This window comes from Aythya fuligula, chromosome 2, assembly GCF_009819795.1.
Source record: "Aythya fuligula isolate bAytFul2 chromosome 2, bAytFul2.pri, whole genome shotgun sequence".
NCBI classification, from domain to species: Eukaryota; Metazoa; Chordata; class Aves; order Anseriformes; family Anatidae; genus Aythya; species Aythya fuligula.
Genome location: NC_045560.1, coordinates 2,137,080 through 2,159,535, shown reverse-complemented (window position 1 = coordinate 2,159,535; position 22,456 = coordinate 2,137,080). Strand labels below are relative to the sequence as shown.

Below are 22,456 nucleotides of genomic sequence, written 5' to 3'. Positions count from 1 at the left end.
AAATGAAAAAGCTTCCTAGTCCCAACACTGAATGTTTCCTCTGAAATAAGAAAGCCGTAGCTGAAAAGTTCATCAGCATGCGCTCAGCACCTTCACTGGGACTTGATCTGTAAGATTACTGTATTTTTAATCCAGCAAAGCAGGTATTTTAACCCATTTTGTCCAAACGCTCTCCTCCTCGCCTTCTTTTTTGGTCGGTGGCTCTGCTGCTCTTCCCAGTTGCCTTTCACTCCCTCAAGACCTGAAGGCCAGATGAAGTTGCAAACAGCAGCAACACATCCCCGAGATCCTTCAGGGATGAACGATGCTTTTAAATCCTGAGACACCAAGAGCTCATCTCCAGTAACACCGGGCTCTGCTAGCACAGGGCAGCTGCAGTGCTGCTGATGCATCAGCTTGGCTTACAGCCCTTTTTCATTAGGGGAAGAGACTGCTCTCAACAGGCAGGGAGGGAGAACAAGAGCAGGAGAGCTGGAATCAGTCAGACAGAAGAAAAAAAAAAAAAAAAGCCAGGGTCTTAATGAATAAATAGCTTCCCTCTTGATAGAGCAGCTCTGAGCGCTGCTTGGCTCCCTGCATCCCCCCTGCACAAAGCCCCAGCAGAGAAGCAGCAGAGCACCCTGTAAGCGACACCAGCCTAATTAATTAATTAATGACTCCCGGCTCTGTGGCTGCTGGGCTGGGAAGGAAGGCAGCAAAGAAGGGTCGGGACAGCACGTGACGGCTTCTGGTAAATGCTGAACGCTGCTGAGAGCTGGCTCGGTTATTCATCACCTCTCCTGCTTTGGGCTACAACAGCACCAGGGAGAGAAGATGGTGTGGGATCCACCCCTGAAGCATCCTTTCTCCTGGATGAAGCCTTCTTCCCTCTTCTTGTCATGCTCCAGAGCTGCCGTGGCACAGTTAATCGAGGTAAGGAACAGCCTGCTTTATGGATCAGGGGGCTTAGGGGTGTCCAGAAATCCTGTTTTTTTCCATGCAGGTTACCCAGGGAGGGTATGTGGGGCAGAAAGCAGGGAATTTAAGGTGGCTCCAAGGACTTAGAGGCTCCTTCGGGTGATATTTGTTGCTATCTGCAGGCCCAGCCTATAAAGAAAGTGCTTTTAAAATGCCAGCAGTTGATGACGATCACAGATGGCACTTAACTGCTCCTTTAATCCCCAAAGAGAACTTGAGAGAGCACAAAAAGTCCCACCACAGCATCTTCTAGCCCAATACTGCCTGTCCAACAAGTGGCCCACATCAGGGGCCCAGGGACAGAGGAGGATCAGGATTATCCTAGCTGATTCTGTCCATGGATCCTGTACAGGGATAAGTGGCTGGGCTGCATTTTTCTTCCTCCGTCTTCCCTCATTTCACCTAGCTCGGAGAAAATGTTCCTTTTGGAGGTGATGCTCCCCACCCACCGCTGCCCTGGCAGCAGTAACAACTTCATTGCTGGCATTTTCAGAAGCAAGTCCCGTCCAGAAGGCGGCCCCCTGAAACTACAGCTGCCAAAAATTGAGCAGCCCAACCATTTTCAACTTCTTTATCACTTTTCTAAACTAAGGAAGCCTGAACCATGTTGGAAGCAGCCACTGCATTGGTCTGAGGTCAGAACCCCGGTGCTATGCTGCTGATGAGCAGCATGTTCATACAGCAGGGCTTGCTTTGCTCATGTTTCTGGTTGTTTCAACTAAAACTTGCAGCTGTGCTGTGTCTGTGCTAAGTGCTCTAATAGGCTAGCAAAAGAACATCTTGTTTCAAGCAGTTTAAGAGTTGCATCCTTGGCTGCCCTGCCCCTCACCTGGCCTTACATCATGTCAGGTCTGATCTCTGTAGCCCTTGGTCTGCAGATTTTAGCAGTTTGTCTCCAACGCAGAGGCAACAAGAACCTTGCTGAGCTCTTATCCCCAGCCTACAACCCAGGTTCTGCCTCATCTTTCCAGATGTCTCAAATTTACTTAATACAGCATTTCAGTACTGATGGGTCTATCAACCCATCTGACCATCGTATAACATCCCCAGCAAGCCAAACAGGAGCCCATAAGCTCCTCTGCAAATGCACGCACACCCTGATGTAGACATTTTCCTGAGCTGCTCAGCCTATAGCAGCTCTCAAGGTGACTGACCAGGCAGAACTTTCTCTTACAGAGCACATTTAATAAGGCATGCTTCGCTGAAGCCAGGTCAGTGTGCAGACTCAGCTTCTACCTCACCAGGAAGACTTAAAAAATAAAAAAATAAAATAAAATTTTCTTGTCATTTCCAACACCAAGACAGCCACGTGAATAAGCACCCTGACACTTCCAGTTAGAAGACAGATGTTTCAGAGACACACATTTTCCAGGATTTGTCCTCATGCCAAAGCAGAACAAAGATAAATGTCAAAACTAGGAAAGTCGTTATAAAACAGGTGTGATTTTTCTCGTCTGTTTTACTTATAACAGCCTCTCTGAAAATAACATGACTGCATCTTATACTGTGCTGGAGGGAGTAAATCTTGTCTGGAAACTAGAGCTGTACAACAGGTTAATTACCAGGTATCTAAAAAATGAGATTAGATGAACAGCCAGTTGCTGTATTTAACGCAGATAAATTACAGGCTGCTCCAAAGCTCTGCAAGGACTTTTTTTTTTTTCCTTCAAATAATTATACAATGCAGTTATCCCCAGTAATTCAATTTATGCTAAGCCAGTGCATCAGAGCAAACAGAGGGAAGGTCAAAGGGACTGGACACCAAGGCATTTCAGTAAGCAAAAAAACACCCCACAACAAGGAGTAAGGAACCAAGACCATGATCTTGTTTAGCGATGCCCAAGCATTTTCAAATGTGCATACCTGTGCGTATTTTCCACTTGGGAGAGAGAAGGTATTTAAAGCCTCTGAACATGACTGTATTTTATTCTTTTCTTCTTCTCTGCATCAGCTCACCTCTAAGAGGCTTGGAATATGTATGCATTTGGACCCTGAGGTGGGAATAAATAGCAGGTGTTTGGTGTCCAGCACGTGGTTTAGTCAATTTTCCCCTTACTGAGTCAAATTCTGCATCTGCTGTATCTTTAATAAGTTCTTAGTCTCTTGATTGGTGTTTGGAGCTCTGTAGTTAGAAGGTAAAACTAGATCCTAGGCAGTTATGTAAAAGAAACTCTTCAGAAACTCCATCAGACTAGAAGTTGTTGCTCCTTTTTTCTACCAATATAACAAGAAAAATAAAGATGATTCTGATCCCCCCATTTTCCAGCTTAGACTCCATACAAAAGCTGCAATACAGATTAGATAGCAGGGAAAAAATAAACTACTTTTTTTACTAGTTATGAATATCTTTAGTTTGCATTATACTTAGTGGTATACTGTTGGGCTCGAGGGACAGTAGACCTCATTTGTAGCCTACAAGTGAATGTGATGGATGTGACTCCGTATGCAATAATCTAAAAATACCTGTGTATGATTATAGTTCAAAAGGAGGTAGGTGAAATTACCAAGTGGATTCCTGAGGTTGATTTCCCATGTGAATGCATAGATTTAACCCAACAGCTGACAATAAAATAATAGCGCAGAAAGGAAAATAATAGTGCACAAAGACACACACACAAGCAATACACATGATGATTTAAGAGATAAGCCTTCACTTTAAGAAGGGCATCTTTAAGGAAGATACAAGCATTTCAGGCCAGCTGGATTCAAAATATAGAAAATTACAAAGCTGTTTTCTGGAAAGTTTCTTGTCACGGTCCATCGGAGGAGGTGGGCTGAGAGAGAGGAGGGATGGAAGGCATGCAGGGTGCAAAGTCACTGGACCTTGCCAGACACCCCAAACACATGAACTTAAGGAAAAAATAGACATGCTCTCAGACCATTCTGATTGTTTGTAGAGGGACTGTACCCATAACTAAATGCATAGTCTCTGTTAAATATTGTACAAAATGCTACAGCTGTGCTAAAGAGGCTGTCCCAGTGCAAGCAAGCCTCATGACCAGGGCAACAGCTACATCTACTCCGTAATCTAACAGTAAACACCAGATTTATCAGCTATCACACTTAAATCATTACGGTTGCTCTTCCCCCTCCCTACTATAATACACCATCATATTATATTGTCCCTTGACCTGTGAAGCCACAGACTGACATACACACATACACACATCACTGTATTTTTGATGCAGTATCTGGACCATGTCAGGGCTCCCCACCACCCAGAAGATCTTGTTGGCCTCTCTGGGTGGGTTTTGCCTACAAGGACACCCATCCTCAGGTAGCCCATGTCTTTCCTGTTACTTAGAAGGGAGTTAGGATGGAGCGTGCCTGTGCATCTGTCTGAAGCACAGTCCCTCATAAACATCTGTGCCCTTTAGATAGGTGCAATCAAACGCAATTAGGACTAAATATTGTTAGTTTTCCCAAGCCCAGCCATGCTGCAGGCAAAGCAGCAACACCAGTCAAGCCTAATTAGAGGAGGCATTAAAAAAAAAAAAAAAAAAAAAAAGATTGAAAAGTAGCACCTTTTACCATTTTTCCATTTTTATTTGGTGCTTAGTGAAGCAAATAAAGCTGTCTCCTTTTCCACTGGGGCGGGTACCTTTGCTTGCCCACCCCGCCCCAGTCACCACTGACAGTTTCTCTCTCTTTTCTGAAATGAATCAGAAAAGGTGAATGTGAATATTTTCTAGCTAGGAGAAACAGTGTCAAACCGTTCTGACCTGAAAAGGCAACCTGCCTGGAAATGATTTAGTGTTTTGGGGTTTAGTAGATGTTTTACAGCCCTGAGAGCCCAATGTCAGCTTGGATCCAGCTCCTTATGGTGTGGTTTCTGCCTGCTCCCAGCCTGGGAGCTTCCACAATATCTGGGGACAGCAGGCTTGGGGATGGTGCAGTTTTCACCACAAGCAGAATTTGTGACTTCAGAGGTAGGGGAGCCTGCTATGGTGGGTGGAAAAGCAGGAAAGGGGCCAGGGTATTGTCAGCATGGCCCAGCCTTAGCTTAGCCTCAGTTAGATCTGAGCTAATCACTATAGGCTCCACTATTAATTGCTAAAGAGAAATAAATACTCATTTATTCATCACTTCTCAGTAGGATGCCTCAACGAGGTGGGTGGCACTATGTGAGTGCTGCTTTCTCATAGCTATACCAAAACCTTGGAAAAATTAGCTGAGACCTAACTATTTGTACTGCACATTTTTAAGCTCCTAAGTAATGGCAGATGCATATACTTCAGAGGGAGAGATTTAGCCTGAAGTGCAAGACACAAATATACATGTATTTATGTCTATTGGCATCAACAAGTGATGCCAGCTGTTGTGGGATATGTAGCTGACACAGTCAGAGGCTAAGGAGCTATTCCGCTGTCCTGCAAGAGACACCCAAACCAATGGTCTCGCTTTGGGTTAATATTCATACTTGGTGTTGGCTAGAAGTTGGATTCACCAGCAGTCTAATCTTATTTTAAGACACTGTGCTGTATGCTGCCTGTTTTTTATCTGCTGCTCCAGCTAGCGCAGGTCTTCCATCAAAGTAACGTGGAATATTTACCAAGGTCTCCATCATCTCCTTTACGTTTAAGTTCAGGCTACTTAACCAAGCTGGAAGTTTCTTTTTGCTGTAATGTTTTTATACACTCTTTCAGCACAGAACATCCTTGGAGCTTAGTTTACTTGTAACCCTTCATTTACTTGTTTCTGCTCATTTCTTTTTCTTTCTGAAGCCTCACCTTTTTCATATTCCCATAAATAGTGCCCAGATAACTATGTGGTACCAACATCGCAGTGAGGTGTTTGCATAATTTTCTTTTATATTTTCTCATCTACTTGCCCCAAAGCCTCTCCCCGATCATAATAATTACCTGAGCATTTCCTAACACCCTCCTGCACCTAAAGACAAAGCCTGACAGCTCTTGCAGGAGTTTTCTTTACTGCCTCCAGTCTTCTGGAATCTTTAATTCATTGCAGCTGCCTTGTGTAGAAAAAGCAATGCTGTTATCCTTCATACCAAGTATAACCTCTTCATCTGTCCATACATCTTCCAGTTCTGGAATGCACTGGCACAAATTGACCCTCGACAGAGCTGCAAGGACCAGCTTCAGGTTTTTGGTATTCTTTTCTCCTTGGGGCTGTGTAAGAATTGCCCTGCCCTACAGTTTCATTTCTGCTATGTTTCAGCCTCCTTATATCTTTTCCTTTTGTCCCCGATCCAATCACTATTAACTTGACATTTATTGCCAAGCAGGAATCAGTAACTCCAAATCCTGACATTTATTCCCATGCACAAATCAGCACCTCCAAATCTTGACATGTATTGCTAGGCACAAACCAACAGCTCCAATTTCCTGCAGCTACTAAGAATTGCTTTCATTAATATGTCATTCTTCTCCTTGCTGTACATTTATCTTAGCTTTTGTAGATCACTTGTGGGCCAGCATTGCACCTTACAATCAACAGAAACATTTGGACCCCTTCCTTGGTCAGGATGTGTAGTAATGCACTCAGCCCTCAGCTACAAGTCCCTGTGCATGCCCACAGGCAGTTGCTCATCAGATGAGCTTCTATCTGATGATTAATTAAGCTGTGGTAGCCTGATCACTATGCTACAGTAACTTCACTGCATGTTTCTGCCTTGGCATTCTCAACCCTCACTCTACGAACATGAAGAAGAGACGAAGAGCTGCAGTGATTAAACCAAAGCATCTACGTGAATGGCCGGGGCTCATCAGCAGTCTTGCTTCCTGCCTTTTCCCCTTGCACTCCTGTCTTAAATATTTAACATATTTTCTGCTTTATGTATTGGTTCACATCAAAAGCTTTTGTGAAAGCAAGGAAAGTGGCAGAGATCTTCAACCCTGCTTTTTCTTTTCCCCTCCAACACAAATTGTCTCATTGAAAGATGCTGTTCCATGGCCACAGCTCCTTCCAGAAATGGCCATAAGTTGATGGCAAGTGCTTCAGAGCTTTTGATCCACACTGTGATCTTGAGAACATCTTTTAATTGCCCCTGTCTCAGCTAATTTACTTTGCATTGGAAACATTGCTTTGGCTCTATAAATGTGATGCATTAAGTGCTTTGAGGTCCCCAGAGCAAAAAGACCAATACTGCAAGGCTTGGCAGGCAAAAGCAGCGAGGACCTCTGGTCCCACAGCTCTGTGCTTAATGCTGTCAGTGCAGACTAGCTTCAGTTTCCTGATTCTGATTACAATTACTCTGTTGCATGAGTCTGTCCCATACAGAAGTCACACAGGGAGGCAAACACATCCTATTCTTGATGCTCTTGTTGGAGATGAGCACAGAAGGCAGTAATTAGGACTCAAAGCCTGTGTGTGCTGCAAAAAACTGGAGCCATCACTTCCAATCCATGGTGCTGAGCATGGGTTCTTGTTCCCTCAGCTTCAGGTCTGCTGTTTGCCTCCTGTCTGTAGTTTATGTCCTGCTGAAGATCAGGTTTTGATGCATAAGATGCCCCCTGACTGGCCATGAGGCAGTGAACCAGGTTACACGACCCAGAAAGGGCACTTGTTTTCAAGACCGTCTAGAGAAGTGGCTGGTCAACCTTAAACCCATTCCTTCCAGCCACCTACAGGGCCAAACCTTCAACTCTGCTCCCACCTGGCACAACTCTGGCTGGGCTAAAAGCAACCATGTCCCTGTTTGCCTTCTCTTTTTTCCCTTCTTGATGTGCACTTAAAACCTACACAGATGTTCAGAGTCCCAACAAACCCAACAGTTTCCCTCTTTATATCTGGCTCCCATTCCCAGATGCTCATCAGAGACAAGTCTGGAAGGAAAGATGAATCCTTGGGAGAGCTCAGCTATTCAAGAGGGCAAAGTCACACTGAGTAGTGCACAGGAAAAAGAGAAAAAAAATCTATGATTTGAGATTCAGATTGAGGCTACCCTAGAGGTTAACCCCAGGATCAGTAGCAAGGAAAACCAGAGACAGCAGGAAATAAACTCAGATTGCTGAGGTCAGCAATCTAAATTTATAAGGTCATTGTTGGTCTAACTTCCAATTAGACAAAATATTTTGAACCTAAATTGTTGCCCTGATTGATCTCCCAGGATTGCTGTTTACTGTGGCTTCTTTGATTTATTTTCAGTGTTACTGAATACTTTGTAAGCAGCATACGGAATCCCTATGGTTGAAAAAGGATTCATTTATTTATTTTTTTTTCCAGTGGTGACTGTCACAGATTCCTATTCAACTGTTCCAGACAGGACCACACCACCCTAGTCAGATATCTTTTCTCCCTTCATTTAGCTGTAGCAGTTCTGGGTTTTGAGAGCTGGATGCTCCATGCCCAGCACTAGAGGAGAAGTTTGGCAGTCACAAACTGCAGCGAGGCAAGGCCACGTGGTGCTGAGTGGCTTGGAAGAGCTGAGCTCAGACAGCAACCCTATCCACCACGGATGGGTTCTGAATAGGATCCTCTGGGAGACAAAGCACTCCAGACTCAACGGGAAGCATCCTTCATTAGGAAAAGACTGAATTATGGTTTATGTTGCATAAATAGGCAAGTAATTGGAGAGCAGCCCCAGCTCTCTGGTATCCATTACAGCTGTGTTTTAACAGCACTTTCTTGGGCTGGAAAGGGAAGGGCACTGCAGGGAGTCAGATGTGTGTTTAGAAGGGTTTTTTCTTTTTCTTTTTTTTTTTTTTTTCCTGTTTGGTTTTCAGAAACAAAGTGTTTTCAGCTTATATCAAAAGGCTGTTGCCAACTCAGATCAGATTCTACATTCAGATATAAGCCAATATAGGTGTTTTTGCTAACACCTGTTTCTGAAAGGTCGCTAGCAGGTTTTAACTCTGACTTGCCACAACACAGAACACCATAACAAAGTTCACTGGCAGCGAGCCTCTGATCTTCTTGTGAACCTCTGATCTTCTCAGCCATCAGATAAGAGAATAAATGCTTCTTGCTGATGTGTGTGAACCTAATACATCACCACTACACTGAGACCCTCCGGAGTTGGTCTTGACAACCCATCTGGTGTAACATTTATCCTCTTAACACAACCATGAAATATCCTTATCCCCATTTCAGAGGTGGGGAACCAAGGCACAGAAAAACTCAGGACTGGGTCTGCAATGAGACTTATCTATATCATTTGTCAACGCCTAGCTACTATGGAAGCCATCAGGTCCTTGTCCTGTTTTCATCTAAATGGGCATTCAAGAGAGGTTTTCTCCTGCACTCACAGCACAATTCAATTATATTTACACATTTAACACATTCAAGTAACACAAATGCTCTTAACAAATACAGCTGAGATAACTTCCTTGATGCAAACAGCTGTTTGTTTACTCCTGATGTGTATAATTTATATACTATAAATGTATTTAATATGAAGATCCCTGCTCTTAGCTTTAGTCTCATCTCTTTGGTGCTGCCTATTTTGTTTAATCTCCCTGTGGTATATTCACCTACCTGCATCAAATCAACCTCTAATACTCCCAGAGCTGTGGGAATCTGAGCTCTACCAAACTGGAGCCTCCGTTGTCCAGAACAACCTTGTTTGGAACACTTTATGCTTGTATTGCATGAAATCTAACATCTCTGCTTGATGAGGCTAACTTTAAATGGTTAAACCAATGTGCTTGGATCCCCAGCACTTAAATGCAGCTCAAATAGCCATCTAATTCAGCTCTGCTGTTTGTACAATTAAAGCATACGCTGTAGGATTTTCTGCCTGTGCTGCCCTTCAAGGGTCCATCAACCTCTCATTCCCCACTGATAATGCAGTTAGGGCACTATAGTAGGGATTTAACCAAAGCGTCTTTCCTCAGCTTATAAAAGGGCCCTAGTATCTGCTCCTGTATCAAATTCACATGGCATTTGCCTTCAAAATATCTCAAGGCAAAAATCCTGTTGTAAGGGGGGAAGCTGAGGCACCGAGTGATGTTGCAACACAAATCAGAGTGCAAGGTGTGGACACAGGGGCTCAGGAGCAAGGCAGCATCCCACCCCTAGAGGTCCAGCTGCTTGGGACAGCCCAGCAAAGGCTGAGCTCCATCCTGTAGGAGCTGCTTTAACCCTAAGCTCAAGTGCTTGGTCCCCGCCTGAGCTACAGCCTTGCTTGTGCCTGGCCATGGCTCTGCTCCAGCACTAGGGTCACATCTAGTGACCACAGGTCTCTCCTCACCATAGCCTGCCCCATTTCAAATAACTTTGTTATTATTAATTTTATGTTGTTCTTCACAGCTAAGCCTCAGAAAAGCCTTTTAAGACTATAAAAGATCTCCTCCTGACCCAAGGAGCTGAACTTTTTAGGAAAAAAGTGGGACTTAACAAAGCAAATCTTTTTGCTGTTATTTCCTAACCACAAAAACTGACAACACTTCAGACATTTCAAAACAATAAAAGCTTTAGACAAAACCTCTAGAGAAGTCTCCATTCCCTGAAGATATCTGAATTATTGTAAGGCCAGAGGACCAGGGCTCACCAACTCCTGTTGGTGGCATCTTTCCCCTTGCAAACTTAAGCCACTTTTCTCTTTTTTTCCCCTTCTCTTTCCCAGGCTACCACAGAACCCCCCAAAAAGAAGCCGGACCCTGTCACTTCGGAGACGGTGGTGATCTGGGGGCTGCGCCTCTGGCAGGTGATTGGTATCTTTGCCATCTTTGTCCTGGCAGTCAGTAAGTGGCAATTCTCTGCCTTGCACCCACTGCAGCACCACCCTACCTGGGACCAGGCTCTGAGCCAGCCCGAGGAGGGACACAGAAGGCACGGGCTGAGGCTCTGCGGTGCCTGGCAGCACCGAGGGTATTTTGTTGGCTTCCTCCTCCCCCCAGGAAGGGAGAGGCAGATGAGGTGGTTGAGGGAACCACAGGCCAGCCACAGCAGCTCCACCCTGTAATGCATTAGCTGGTGGCATCCCAGAACAAAAGAGAAACTGTAGGACTGTGCCACACATGGGACTGTTGTCAGCTGCAGTACCGCATTCAGGCTCAAATACATCTTACAGACATGGTCTTGCCCTGTCGCACAACCCAGATAAGTCATATATGACCTCTTGTGGTGCTGTCCCACATGCTAAGATAAGAAACCCCAAGGGGTCTGTGGTCACAGCCAGACCTAGCATTAGGGTACTTAAATGCTATCCCAGCTGTCCAGACTCCCCATCTGATTTCAGAAGGGTTTTCAATACCTAAATAAGTCCTTTTTGAATCCAGTCATCAGGAAGCCACTGACTCAGACCTGGTGGATGCAGTGGGATCAGGCGCCCTCCTAGCACACTTGAAGGGGCTGTTTGGGTGCAGCTGATTCCCCACCTGAAAGTCTTCATCCACCTTCATCCCCAGGCAGCTCATCCTTGGGGAACAATATTTAAACCATCCTCACTGTGCACTGCTGCCATAAATCTGATTATGAGAATATCATTTAGGGCAGGCCCATAACCCTATTAAGTTCAAAGGAAATATCTTCTGCTCTCTCCTTGAGCCAACTTTAGAATCACACACACACGCAAAATAGATTAATTGGATATAAATAAAAATTGATAGACCCTTTTTGGTTTCCCCATCTTCTTATCCCTCTCTAGTCATTTGCAAAGAGTTTAATTCATTTCCAGCCTCTTTCCAGGAAAGGACACGATCCTGGGCAACCTGCTCTCGTTGGCCCTGCTTGAACAAGGGTTTGGGACTTGGTGGCCTCCAGGGGTCCCATCCAACCTCAGTCTGTGAAATGAAGTTACACTGACTCATTTATAATTCCCTTGAACCCGCTTTTTGCCCTGTTAGGAACAGACATCCAGAGCCTGTCCCTAGTCCTCAAGGCAAACCCAATCAGCTCAGAGGTTGCCTCAAATCCTCGCCTGCTGCAGGAAGGATGTCACCCAGCCACATGGGCTTAGACACACCTAGATCTTCCAGGCATTTATATATATATTTTTTACTGCCTTCTCCATGTTCTGGCTTATGGGCCTAATAGCTTGTTAAAATTAATTTCATAGGTCTAACATCGAAGCATTATACAGGAGGACAACCTTGAGTGCCTTAGCTTTCTGCATAACTTCTGCTTTCACTCCTCATAAGCGATGAGCACACTCCAAAACAAGGCAGCCACGTGCAAGCTGCCAGCAGGGAATGGGCTTGCTGGGCAATCTCTAAAAGCACAGCAGTGCAGAAAACTAATAGCTAGTACTCCCTGCTAGGTTTTCATTTGCTGCTAGAACTGCTGCTGGTGCTGCCTCTAGATGTGGTGCTGATTTAAATCTGATTGCTCTGCAGTGTGTGTATTGTTTCTGCTGATACGGGGTGAAGTCAGACACTTGCTGTCACAGCCTCCTCTCTGGCTGCTGCAGCAGTCCTTTCCTGAAAGCCTTCCTGTTATGATCCCATGCAGTTTAAACCAGAGCAACCGTACAACTTAAACCAGCTTTTTCCTCTCTTTTGTTTTCCCCTTATTGCCCCTTCTGGGCTAGCACCACACCCTGCACCTAGTCTCCAGGATAAGCACTCCCATATTTTACCTCTTAATCAATGAAGCTTATGCTAATTCCTCACATGCCACAACACCCTTGGCAAACAATCTCGAGAAACTCTACAGGGGAGAGTAAACATAGCCAGGTATTTAATCCTAGTGACTCCATGCACCACCTGAAATAAGCACCAAATTCACAATGCAAGTATGTTTGCAATAGGGTTTATTTATGTGCTTTCCTTTTGTTTAGGCGTGTTACCTTGTCACAAATATTTCACCCACTAGGTCTGATGACTTCGTTGTTTGTTAGAAATTGGTTTACATATCACAGGGTTATTTAGGGTTACTAAAAACAGAAGAGGCCTCCTAAGTGGTAAGCCATCAGATGGTGCACCACTTACAGTAAAGAAACTCAGTTTTCTTTTGTTACCTAAAAGTCTCTGTAGCAAGAAGCAAAGGCCCCTGTAAATTGAACTGATCTAGTGACAGCCCAGAAGCAAAACTTATTACAGAAAACACTGTACAAAGAATGTTACGGGATAGGTAATTCATGTGTTGATAGCAGTGGATAGTAAGAAGTTAAAATCCTTTTAAGGATCTACATCTAGACAAAAACAGGTTGTGTGTAATTCCGTAAAATACCATCTGCTTTAAGGGTTGAGATCAAGCTAATACACATAGGTAGTTCAGAGAAAAAAAAAAAAGAAAAAAAAGTCTGTTACATCAGTCTGCTACAGACATATATTACTAAAGAAGTGGAAAAGTATTTCCTAGGAAATTGGAGGGTTTTGGCTTGCTGAGTCTCAGAGTGACAAAAAGATTAAGTACATGACAACATAGATGGGAGACAGTCTATGGTACTAACTCTTCTAGTACTACTATTCCTCTAGTACAACCTTTTTATTTGAAGAATCCTCTTCTTTCAATGAGCAGAGTGGATCAGAGAACAGCTGTACCAGCTTAAGCTATGTATTCAGACAACTTTATGATAAAAAATAAGCATTATGTGAAGAAAGCAACTATTAACCAAGTCCCTCAGTCCCTCATCCAAATCAAAATGTGATGTGTTCAAATTTAACACCACCAGATTGACTGAATCCCATAGCCAGTTCTCACCAGTTTCTTGTATCTTGCTCCAGCAACATCTTCCTGCTCCTGAGCCTTGCGATCCCCAAAGCAGTGGTGGTTCCCCAGCTTGACCAGCACAGCTCCAAATCCCAAGAGCAGGCACAGGTTTTTCTAGGAGCAAGCTCTTGAAAGTCACGTTGGTATCTGTCCAAAAAGCTAAGTAATATTACTCTTTTCCCATGGGACAAGAGCCAGAAAGGGTTCTAGGTAAATTCCTTTTTTTTTTTCTTCTGGTTGTGGAGACCACAACCCTCTCTCTCATAGCACTAAAAAAGAGAGGCCAGTTTCCAGGCCTTTTCAGGGCCTGGGCATGATCCCATTGGCTTACAACCTGACCTCGTTATCAAAGCTTTAGGGCCTTAAAGGTGTGTCTACTTTATCATTTTAATTTAGAAGAGGAGGTGAACTGAGATGTTTTTGATATCCCTACTTTCCTCACTCTGAGTGGTCATAGAGCACTCATGCTGGATTCCTTTTGGTTGAAATAGAAAGAGAAGACAGTTGATCCTGCAAGACATAGTCCTGAATGTACGTCATAATTCCAACGGACACCCAGAAGACCAGGCTACAACGTCTGCACAGCCACAATCCCAAAGTGCAACGAGTGTGGGTGCAGGTCCTCCGTGCTCTCCCACCCCCCAAGCCTGCTTCTGGTGGGCAATAGGGCTTGCAAATATAGATATGATCCAGGTGTTGCTTCCAGCTCTTGCTCTTAGCAACTTCCACAAGATGGCGTAATCACATAATAAAAGACGGGGAAAAAAAAAAAAAAAAAGCCAGATCCAAACCCTTTTTATATTTCCTTATTTAATGAAAAGAAAAAGGCACTTTCTTAGACTGGTAACACACACCACTGAAAAGAGCAGCAGGTCGCTAAGGAGGTCGTCTAACTCACAGCAAGATTTTTAGGGAGTTACAAAGCAAATGGGATGCCTCCTAACTCTACTTATTTGAGACCAGGACAGCCAGAGCATTTGCACACCTGGTAGCAGGAGGCTTTTCTGCCTCTCCTGCAGCAGCTCATAGCCAGCTTTCTTAGATACTTTAAAAAAGCATCCTCCAGGCTCCTCCTGAGAGGCCCATTCCTCTCCATCTTTGCTTCTGTTCTGTGATAGTGTACAGGTCATGGCACAAAAAAAAACTAATCAACAAAATCTTTGGGAGTATAGAAGCCCATGGTAGAAAATATAACTTCATAGTATGTGCAGAACATCATTCAGGTGTTGTTGGAAGTATAACCCTCAAGAATATATTTTTCAATCATTGTGCAATTCTTTTTCATCTATTAAAATAACAGGAATGTTAAGTTTTTTGTTAGTTTGTTTTGTTTTTTTTTGTTGTTTGTTTGTTTGTTTGTTTTTTGTTTTTTGTTTTTTTTTTCTGTAACTGAAGAATGCTCATGAATGCTTATTTTTAAATTAAGCAGCTCCTCTAGAGGAAAATCTGGAAAGGACAGAAGAAAAAGAAAATCTCTCAGTTACCAGACAGAGCAAGTTAACTCACTGTTGCTCTTCTTTCCCCAGATTTTATCTCAATCATTTTGTCCTTGTGTCGTGGTTTAACCCGACCGGCAGCTAAACACCACGCAGCCGTTCGCTCACCCTCCCCCCTCCCTCTCTGGGACGGGGGAGAGAAATGGAAAGTGAAGCCCGTGAGTTGAGATAAAGACAGTTTAATAAGACAGGAAAAAAAAATAACAAAAATAATAATAACAATAATAATAATGATGATACAATGGTGATAATACGAAAGTAATAATAGTATGTACAAACAAGTGATGCACAATGCAATTGCTCACCACCCGCTGACCGATGCCCAGCCTAACCCCGAGCAGTCCGGCCCCCTCCCCCCGGCTAGCCACCCCTATATATTGTTTAGCATGACGTCAGATGGTATGGAATACCCCTTTGGCTAGTTTGGGTCACCTGTCCTGGGTCTGTCCCCTCCCAGCTCTTACTGCACCCCCCAGCCTGCCCGTTGGCAGGACAGAGCAAAGGCTGAGATGTCCTTGGCTTAGTATAAGCACTGCTCTGCAACAATTAAAGCATCGGGGTGTTATCAGCACTCTTCTCATTCTAAGCCAAAACACAGCATTCCACCAGCTACTAGGAAGAAAATTAATTCTGTGCTAACTGAAACCAGGACACCTTGGTTAAAGAAAACCATCCTCCTTGGATATTTTAATCAGGTAGACAAGGCAGACCATTAGGCTGGGAAATCTCCTGCCAGTGTCCCTTGAAATAAACCCTTATCAGGACTGTCTCTTCACACCTAGCAATGTTCAGCTGCTCTGGATGGCTTCTCTGAGTGCTGGGTGATAAGAAAGGAGGCCCCGGCGAGCAGGAGCACTTGGCAGAGACTGTGGTAGCATCCGGTTCTCTCTTTCTCAAAAGACCTTGATAAGACAACAGTGGACAACAGAGATGGGATTAGCTATTAGGACTTGATTCACTCAGGAGCTTTGTTATCTAGTTGCTCTATCTGGTATTCATTTTCTTTTTCTGAAGAGCTGTAAATGGGGAACTGAGGCCCAACACTGATAGGATGGAATTGACTCATAATCTCTGAATCTTGCACAGCCTGTTTCATCCACAGAGATCAAAGGCTCTGCACCAAAAGTCCTATACTGGACCTGGGCAGCACCTTACGAGAAAGGGCATGAAGAGGATGGTGGGAGCAGGCACAATACTGTGAAGAGGGAGGAGGTCCCTGTTCCCACCCAGAGTCCAATTTCATCTGTGCCATGCCTGCCCAGTGTAGAAAAATCAACCAGAGGAATTTCAGGTACCCCAGGCAGGAAGACACCCCCTTTCATTATCATTTTGTAAACTAGACGATCTTCAGAGCTCCCTTCCAACCTCGTCCAGTCTGTGATTCTGTGACCGTGCCAGGGAACTGCTGAGCTAACCTGGCGGTGCACATTAGATCATTCTGTGTCCACGAGTGGGGGGGATCTTTAATTAACAGAAGATTATTCAGTGCTGGTGGTTTAGTGGCACTGGAACAGCTCCGGGGACATGGAAATGGGTTTGCTCACTGCACATAGAATGGTTTGGGTTGGAAGAGATCTTATTTCCAATCCCCTTGCCACGGGCAGGGACATCCTACATATAGTCCACAGCAGGTCTAGCACTACTGGAAAATTAATCGTATATGGACTAGGAGTGACAAAGTAGTGGGCTAAAGCAGAAGCTGATTGCAAAACTAGGAGGCTCAGTTCTGATCCCTTTTTCCCTATCTCTGTCCTACCAGAGGCACTTTCCCATTCTCATTCATGCCAGTCAAATGGGAAAACGTAGCCCCGGCCGCAAGCATCAGTAATTTCTCTCTTGACATATAAATTCAGACATGAAAGCTCAAAGAAGCTTGTTTGCTATCAGGGAGGCTCACATTGGACAAATGTGTTCCCAGTAATCAAGTATTATTTAACGAGTACCAACAAAGCTGTTGAACATCTTGAATGCAATTAACCGAGAGCAGTTTAATTTGAAGTGCTAGAGGTTTTATTTACCAACTTGCTGTGGGTGTCGAAGTATAAATGCCAGAAAAAAGATTTACACAATTAAATAACCATTACTTTTTGGATAGCAAAACTGTCCAGATGTTTCCATTAATGTGCAGAATTTGCAGTGAGACGCAGATAATTTAAGCTGGCTAAGGGATGCTTCACATGGTGCTTTCTGCAAGAGGCTTTAGCCATCTATCTACTAAATGCTGCCTCACTAACAGCCCAGTATGAGAGAAAATCTCATCAGGGTGCATGGAATATTCTGTGCAGAGATGGATGCAAGGGCAAGAATAGCATCCTCAACCACAGAACACGACTTAGGACAAGGGATGGCTCTTGCATGGGACAACAGGTTGACATCTTTGTTGCCCTCAGCCCAAATCGTCGCATGGAAACCTCTTACCACGTGAAAAAATGCCTTATGTTTTAGAACCGTTGTGCATGTGTGCCTATGCTGTAGCCCAAGTCCCCAGACATCATGACGCCAGCATATGTAGCTCAAGCCAAGCACAAAAAAGGAGTGATTAAGAGAAAGTCTTTTACAAAGAAAGGACCATTTCTATGCCGTCCAATGATCAACAAATATTATTTCTTATTGATTATTTTGATAATAAAATCTATTCTTGTTTGTACAGTACTGTTACAAACTTCCATTACCATGCACACAGGCACATGTCTATACGCTCAAGTCTTCTACAAGATTTATTTGTGATCCAAACCAGCTAAAATATTGGAGATGTCATTGCCTGAGGATGGTTTCCCTTAAATGCAAGAGCTGTCAGGTCACATGGAGAAGACTGTGTATGGAGTCTGCAAGGGGAAAGAAGGGTCCTTGGACAACATCAAGACTCCCAAACAGCTTCTCCCCACAGGTGTCCCCACCAGGTGGGATCCTGACCAGCTACCTCATCCTCTCTTCTGCTCTGTGACCTCAGCTGCAATGGGATTGGGAAGTGTAGATTTGTGTCTGAGGACCATGGGGTCACGGATGGGGAATGGGAGGAGAGGCTGCACTGCTGTTCTGCACAGTGCACAAGGCTCAGGTGTGCTGTGCTTGAGATCTGCACCGGACGAGCATCGCTTGTGAATGGCTTTATGGAGCTGAAAATGAAAGGTTAATTTTCTGCCTTCTTGGGCAAAACTCATTTGCCACTTGATTATGCCTTCAAGTTCTGATTCATTATTACTATTGTTATTTCAACAGACAATCATAATTCTAACACCCACTTGCTCTTCAGAATTTCATGCCTAATCCCCCAACCAGGTGCTTTCTCCACCCAGTGCAGAAAACAGGCATAAGCCACCTTCTCATGCAAAATCCAACTAATACAGGTCTAAAGAACAATAAATACTTCACAGATTCCCTGAACAAGCTAAACAACAGCCCACATCCTTGATCCTCAGTTGTAAATGAATGGAGGTAACAGTGATGTTACATTTCAACTATGAATTGAAATCTCTGTATATCCTGTGCACTGTGTATAATGTGTTTCACTGTGTGAAATCTGTGTATATCATTGGCACTACATGAGGTCTAGGGGTATACATGGGTCTGAGATGCAGAGATTAGATCTCAATCTGTTTTTCATCTGCCCAAATTACAAGATTATCTGTGGGTGTTGGGATCCTGGGTTTTATTGCTAGCTCTAGTTTGGCAGAAAAGTCAGGCCCAGCTGATTGACTATGTTTTCCATAAATGCCCAAAAAGAGGTATTTTGCCTTATTAGACAAAGGAATCATCCTTAGATCTTGCCTCACACAGCTGCAGTGCTGGCTCCTCCTTGTGACAGCTCCTCTCCTTGCATGGAGGCAATAGAGAGGGACCAGTCCCACACCTCTCACCCCCTGCAAGGGTAAATCCCATCCCTGATCTAGGTCTTGATGGTGGGGAAAGAAGGTTGGAGAGCGCTCCACCTTAGCCTCAGGAGCTATTGCATCAAGCATGCATGACCCCAAGAAAGACAGAGAAGCATAAGCAATCCGAAGATTTTTAAAATTAGGGCTTATGTAATTAACAGCTCAGAATACTATCCAAAACATCTAACATGGACTTTTTCTACTAGATTTCACCTCATCCACCCAGAGACACCTTCAGGGTAGGTGTCTAGACTGACCAGATGAGAGAACAAGCAGGAACTGATCTGTTTTAGATGCGTCCCTAAGGATGAGATGACCTGTGCCCTACAGTGCCCTGGGATCTACAGGGATTCTCTACAGAGGTCCTGGTGATGACTAGTTTTTGTGGCCCACACAAAAACTGAGAAATCTAACTAAGACCAAAATTTCCCAAGGAAACACTTGTTTTAATGAAAGGTCCAACCTTAACCCAAATTTTTCAACAGTGAGCTCAAAATAAATACAAAATGGTTGCTGTTAAAGCCATCACCCTTGCAAAGAGACCAGAGAATCAAAAAGGATGTGGAAGGAGCTATGGAGGGAGTTTGATGATTTCATTCAGACAAAATGCCATGAACGCAGGTGGAAGTAAGGATCTATGGTTGGAAGCAAGGAATATAGACCATATCTACAGAATAAACAGACAGTGACTGAATGATGATCAGTAAAACTTAGTAGCTATTGTAGCCAGAGGAAAGCAAAAAGCTAAAGCAGTTCAGGATGATACTTCATCAATGAGATATTTAAATGTATTTGCAGAGGTCAATGACAAGTAAGAAGGCGATTTCACCTCTAACTGCTGTCCAGTCAGGGTGCTTTTGCCTATGCGTTAGAACTTTTTGTGAAAGAATAAATAAATAAATAAAAATGCAAAATAAATAAGTAAAATCCTCACCTCTGTTTGATGCTTGGAGAAAGGTCTTCAAACAAGAATCTCACTGAGCATGGTCTGTTTAGCTTGTTGGAAAGAAGATCAAAAGGCCACTTGATTGCAGCATTGAAGGACTTCAGAAGGAATAAAAGTATTAAAAGTACTTTTAGTCTAGTGGATAGAGCAAGAGCAGGGTCTGGAAATTAAAACCAGGTCAATTCAAATGAGAATTTGAGAAATAAATGTGTCAGGGAAGGTGATTAAGTATTGCCACACTCTCCATCCTTTAACAGCTCTCCCTGGAGTAGGGTGGGATTCAGTCCAACACGAGTTATTTCACTCAGGCATTAATTAAACCTCACAGCTTGTGATGTACAGAGGGGTCAGTTGATGTGACCCTATGGTGTGGACAGACCCTCATTTCCAGACACCGGGGAAAATATCCTGTGCAGAGGTGTAGTTAAGCTTGATGGCTGTGCAAATATTGAAGCAGCCCCTGTCCCTTTCAAAAGTTCTGTCAGCATCTCCTTAGGGCCTTTTGCAGAGGTGGACACATTTAAAAATGCTTTGCATGAAGTCACATTGGCAAAACTGAGTCTGCAGTCTAGCTCTCCTTCTTCATTCACTCCTATTTTTGCCTGCTAGGAAATCAGTACATTAATCCAAGTACTACATTTTCCTTGAAAGAACAGCCACAGAACAGAATAAAATACAAGGTTAAGAAGGATCTTGAAGAGGCACTTAATCCATCCCTAATCCAGACTCCAAGTCTGGCATTTTTGCCATCCATATGTCTGTCTCCCCCCGCTGGAAGAGAACAGATCCCAAATCCCCATTGCCACAACCTGACTCCCAGGCTGAGCCAAGACAGGCTGCACGTACATGCCCTGTAAGCAGCTGAACATCCCTTAGAAGGAAAGCCACTTTCTTCTGGAGCTGAGCCTGGGGAACCTCCTCTCGAGCACCAGAAGCTCAGCAGGAGCTCTGGTAGCAGCAGAGCTCCTTTAAATGAGGTAATTCAGGTACCAGAAGCACTCAGGGTGGGCCAGTCCTACAAGCAGCCACCCAAGCATTAATTTTCTTTAAGAGTTCAGTAGCCCTCATGAATTCACATTATCACAATTACCCTGTTAGTAACACTTCTGTGAGTAGCTTGGACTGCCAAAATATGGTAGCTCTTTCCTTAAAGCACCATCTTAGTCATATAGTAAGCAACTCTCTAGCCTTCTCAAAGAGCATTTAAATAAGAGTGCTGCAGTTAAGTTGCCATTGAATACATCTGCATTAATTGCTTTCATTATTAACAATGGAATGGCTGCCTAATTAACTCACCGTAGCACAGGCTACTTTGCTAAACGTTAATTAAATGCTTCATTGGCAGGCTATATTTTTTCAGCTTCAAAGAGAACAAACCTACTGTGTATTACAGCCAATTTCCAACCAATTTATGAAATTGTTCACTTCTCAGTCATAGCTTTGCTAACACGCTGGGCTAGACAGTCTCTGGAAAAGACATTTAATTTACATCTTCCTTAATTCCTGGGAGGATTGAGTTTTGTTGTTGTAGTTTTTGATTTTTGAATTTACTCTCAAGCTAAATTGGAAGGAACTTTGTTTGAGTTGATAACTAAATTCACTTAAGGAAGAGAAAAGAGACAACAGATGAAGTAACTTAGCCATGTGGATGTTTGGTTTAAGACACTAAAGCTTCTTTCAGTCTTTTGTATATGCTGTTAGTTTGTTTAATTATGAAGCAAAATATTTTAGCTTAAGCTAGCAAGAGTGAACGTGCAGTCATCATTTAATGATGACAGGAATCTAATTATTCATGGCAGGAACTATACATTTAACACCTGCTTTGTGCCTGTACATCAGATGATGTTTTAAAATTACAGCTTTTGAGGGCCATTTTTCAGCTCTTCCAAACTGAATAGCAGTAGATATTACAAAGACATTGACCCTTGTCAAATTTAAAGAAAACATGGTAAAAGTCGAGAAAGGAACAAGTTTCAGTTTCTTATTATTTCCCCAGTCAGAGTTCTTTAATATTTGTTGAAGAAAGTAAAAATAATAATAATAATAATAAAATACAATATTTATTTTGTCATCATAGATGGCAAAAAGCTGATTCCTTTAAAATAACCATTTCATAAAGGACCACAAAGTGCTCGTTTCCTTCTAGAAAAATTACATTTCTTATGATCAGGATGGTAGAAGCAATGAAAAATAGTTTGATATGTTGTCAGCTTGAACCTTCAGGGTGGAAAGAACATTGTGTGCAGAATCAGACCAGGCTTTTTAATTTAAAATATAATTGTTCCTTCAAAAATAAAAATAAGTGGCTGAATTCAGCCATGTGTGTCAGATAACTGAAAAGGAAGGGGAGGGTGGAGAGATGGGAAAATGATTTTTAGCAGATGAAAAGCAAAGCAATCCACAGCATGTTGCTGCAAAAGAAGAAGCTGATGTTTTAATTTTGCAGTTAATAGAAGATGCCTATTATCATGGTATCACAAGACCATATTGTTAATACAGAAAAGCTGAGAAAAAGGGAGATAATTGAAAATGACTCCACTACATTTTGTGGCACAGGTTGTTTCTTTTACCTTATGTAGTCTGTCATCAAAGAAACCATGAATAATGTCAGTATTTCAAGCCTGGATATT

The 22,456-nt window shown here is 43.3% G+C and overlaps 1 protein-coding gene across 2 annotated transcripts in view; it reads left to right on the top strand.

Annotated features, from left to right (window-relative positions):
• The first annotated feature begins 368 nt into the window (after positions 1–368).
• Positions 369–22,456, top strand: part of TMIE (transmembrane inner ear) — a 34,608-nt gene continuing 12,520 nt past the window's right edge. Inside the window, exons 1-2 of one of the 2 annotated variants that reach the window (XM_032181391.1) lie at positions 369–912; positions 10,484–10,601. In XM_032181391.1, the coding sequence (XP_032037282.1) occupies positions 814–912; positions 10,484–10,601 (217 nt within the window). In that variant the 5' untranslated portion in view covers positions 369–813. The remainder of the gene's footprint in view (positions 913–10,483; positions 10,602–22,456) is intronic. The other variant, XM_032181390.1, reaches the window with a different exon arrangement.